This window comes from Ceratina calcarata, unplaced genomic scaffold (genome assembly GCF_001652005.2).
Source record: "Ceratina calcarata isolate Rehan_Ccalc_2016 unplaced genomic scaffold, ASM165200v1 scaffold527, whole genome shotgun sequence".
NCBI lineage: Eukaryota > Metazoa > Arthropoda > Insecta > Hymenoptera > Apidae > Ceratina > Ceratina calcarata.
This window is the reverse complement of record NW_017176419.1, coordinates 22,875-26,541: the sequence shown is the minus strand read 5'-3', so window position 1 is coordinate 26,541 and position 3,667 is coordinate 22,875. Positions and strand designations below refer to the sequence as shown.

At 45.7% G+C, this 3,667-nt stretch overlaps 1 protein-coding gene and 2 non-coding genes across 4 annotated transcripts in view; all 3 read right to left on the bottom strand.

Annotated features, from left to right (window-relative positions):
* Window positions 1-571: 571 nt before the first annotated feature.
* Window positions 572-643, bottom strand: TRNAP-UGG (transfer RNA proline (anticodon UGG)). Its single transcript has one exon. It is a non-coding gene; the product is annotated as a tRNA-Pro (tRNA).
* A 396-nt stretch (window positions 644-1,039) lies between these two features.
* LOC108628530 (uncharacterized) overlaps window positions 1,040-3,667 on the bottom strand; it is a 17,582-nt gene continuing 14,954 nt past the window's right edge. Inside the window, exon 2 of one of the 2 annotated variants that reach the window (XM_026816562.1) lies at window positions 1,040-1,556. In XM_026816562.1, the coding sequence (XP_026672363.1) occupies window positions 1,187-1,556 (370 nt within the window). In that variant the 3' untranslated portion in view covers window positions 1,040-1,186. The remainder of the gene's footprint in view (window positions 1,557-3,667) is intronic. The other variant, XM_026816563.1, reaches the window with a different exon arrangement.
* TRNAP-UGG (transfer RNA proline (anticodon UGG)) lies at window positions 1,733-1,804 on the bottom strand. Its single transcript has one exon. It is a non-coding gene; the product is annotated as a tRNA-Pro (tRNA).

Here is a 3,667-nt window from a genome sequence, read left to right as displayed (position 1 = left end):
CTTTCTCTTTTTATTCACCGGACGCCTACCTACCGGGCTTGCCTACTCTATCTATACTAACTCTATGGTAACCAGTATGGTTTGCTACGTCGAAGACGAGGCAAACAGAGCATGCCACAGTTTCGCGTAGCATCGCAGACAGGCGAAAAATAGGTGAAAACGATGAGTAGGAGCAGAAAGGTATGTACGTACCAGTGAGCACAGCGCCGACCAGCATAAAGAGAAAGCCGAATGCCGGAAGAGCGATCTGGCAGTTCGCAGCTATCACGACTCCGGCTACCATCAGGCCACCCTCGATCTTCTCCACCCTCAGGCGTGATATAGGAGTCGGACATTTTAATTTCGCCCCGAGTCCGCCGCTCAGCGCACCCTCCTCAGCAGCCATGGTATCGGGCCTGGAACAATACGCAAACGATGTGTTTACGATCGGTTCATTGCAACCAACACTACCGAACGACTCAGCGATAACGAAGATATCATATCCTTGGGCAACACGTTCATTCTCGCTCGACTCCCGCCGTGACGTCAACATCGTTATTTGTACGTACTTAAAAACAAAGCAAAATAAAATGGGCTCAGCCGGGATTTGAACCCGGGACCTCTCGCACCCAAAGCGAGAATCATACCCCTAGACCACTGAGCCTCACGTCGACGAACGTTCAAAAAAATGAGCGAACGCTACTATAAATATGTTTCATCGTAATTCGTAAAACCTTGTTAACAGTAGAAGCTCGACGAATGTAGTGATGCTCTAGGGAGTGATCAGACAACCAGCCGCCATTTCTGGCAAAACCAGAAATCACAATAAAAAGCGCGCTACGTTTGAAGAAGTTTAGAACAAGTTCACATTGGTCATTGATGATATTGGGAATTGACACAGGGACGGGATCAATAGATATAGCTAACCATCATGGCGACGCGAAGCCAGGAATTATACTCGTGGTCCCGAGAGTCTATGACCGGGCACAGTTCAGTTTTTGCAATTGTTGATCGTTTTGCGCATGGCTTCGTTTAGTTCTACTGTTCNAGAGTAGGCAAGACATAGGTGCGCGTGTAAGTGGAAACATCACATCGATAGAAAGAGAGAAAAAACGAACTTGGTATTATTATTTCTTCTCTGTTTCGTCGTAAGAGAAAGATAGCACCACCAAATCCAATTTCCTTTCTCTTTTTATTCACCGGACGCCTACCTACCGGGCTTGCCTACTCTATCTATACTAACTCTATGGTAACCAGTATGGTTTGCTACGTCGAAGACGAGGCAAACAGAGCATGCCACAGTTTCGCGTAGCATCGCAGACAGGCGAAAAATAGGTGAAAACGATGAGTAGGAGCAGAAAGGTATGTACGTACCAGTGAGCACAGCGCCGACCAGCATAAAGAGAAAGCCGAATGCCGGAAGAGCGATCTGGCAGTTCGCAGCTATCACGACTCCGGCTACCATCAGGCCACCCTCGATCTTCTCCACCCTCAGGCGTGATATAGGAGTCGGACATTTTAATTTCGCCCCGAGTCCGCCGCTCAGCGCACCCTCCTCAGCAGCCATGGTATCGGGCCTGGAACAATACGCAAACGATGTGTTTACGATCGGTTCATTGCAACCAACACTACCGAACGACTCAGCGATAACGAAGATATCATATCCTTGGGCAACACGTTCATTCTCGCTCGACTCCCGCCGTGACGTCAACATCGTTATTTGTACGTACTTAAAAACAAAGCAAAATAAAATGGGCTCAGCCGGGATTTGAACCCGGGACCTCTCGCACCCAAAGCGAGAATCATACCCCTAGACCACTGAGCCTCACGTCGACGAACGTTCAAAAAAATGAGCGAACGCTACTATAAATATGTTTCATCGTAATTCGTAAAACCTTGTTAACAGTAGAAGCTCGACGAATGTAGTGATGCTCTAGGGAGTGATCAGACAACCAGCCGCCATTTCTGGCAAAACCAGAAATCACAATAAAAAGCGCGCTACGTTTGAAGAAGTTTAGAACAAGTTCACATTGGTCATTGATGATATTGGGAATTGACACAGGGACGGGATCAATAGATATAGCTAACCATCATGGCGACGCGAAGCCAGGAATTATACTCGTGGTCCCGAGAGTCTATGACCGGGCACAGTTCAGTTTTTGCAATTGTTGATCGTTTTGCGCATGGCTTCGTTTAGTTCTACTGTTCGGCTCTAATATATTTTCTGCGACACCCTGTATGTACACTTTCGTAAAAAATACTACGAAGGTTCTGCGTCGACTCGAGTTAGTGTAACGTTACGGAGGATCGAAAAACTCGATGAAAAAATATTCCGCCACGATTTCGTGGCTCTCGTACGTTCGACACAGGACCTCGATGGTCGAAGAATCCAGGCACCGCGACGAGGAGGTTGAAAAGAGCAACGGCGTCGATTTTCCGCGACGGAGTCAGGCTCTCGAGCTTTGAGCTTCCGACGCCCAATTAACGTCGGTCGACCTAGCTAGTTGAGCAGTTGAGCAGGCCGACCTCTTGCTCCGCGTAATGAAAAGGGAACCTCGTTAAATCCACGATGTATGAAAGACCGTGAAAAAAAGTGGCGGACAAAGGGAGGTCGGGGAGGGAGGAACGAAAATTCTCGATGCACGGTCGGACTTGATAAATGGCTCGACTTCTCGTCGGGATGTAAACGATACGCTTACCGCGTAGTAGTACGCTTACACGTGATAATAATAATAATACTTTATTTCACCGGCAAAGCCCATTATAACCTAACAGAAAGAATACAGTAAAAATTGTATAGTTAAAATAACGGAGATAGAATAAGAAGAGAAAGAAAAGAAAAAAAATATATATAAAATTCTAAATAAGTATAACAAAAAAGACGAAAGTAATCAGAGAGGGATTAAGACTAGGACTAGCAAATATAACAAGATATAGTAAGTGTATCGGAAATATTAGCGACAAGAAACGCGCATAGAAGACAAGGCATTGTGTATCTTCCTTTTAACAGACGTAACTCCATCATGAAATACGTCAATGATGGAGGCATTCATAATTACATAATACAAAATTCATGGATATGCGTCGACATGGATATGCATCAATAAGCTCCTCATTATATAATTTATTGACTGTCCTACAAGACCTAGTGATCGGGTCAAGCTCACTATACCTCGAAGATAGTCGCGACATGTAAAAAGTGGGGACAGGTCTAAAAGGTCTGGGAGGCAAATTCTAATTTGCTCCGTGCGAGTAGGGCAGTCGATGATGCCTCCTATGATGTGAAATAAGAAGAATACCTCACTTATGGACTTCCTGTCCGTGAGGAATAGTATCCGGAACCGATTCATCATAGAAGATGAATCATAGTTGTGGTCGAAGCGATAAGCGAGGATGTGCGGAAGATTACGATCGGTTCATCGCGACCAACACTAAGGAACGACTCAGCGATAACGAAGATACCATATCCTTGCACAACACTCGTCATTCTCGCTCGATCTCGCATTCAGCTTGTTGGTATACAACGAACAATATGCATTTTCTGCGACTTGAGCTTTTGTCCTGGAGGACTAGAGGGCCCAGCCGAATTCGTCCGTGGCAATAGGCGAGTGGAGTACGCTAGCATTTGTTTCGCTGACATCATTCGCTTCATACGGTTTCGTTGTCCATCGATCACAATATGTATTTC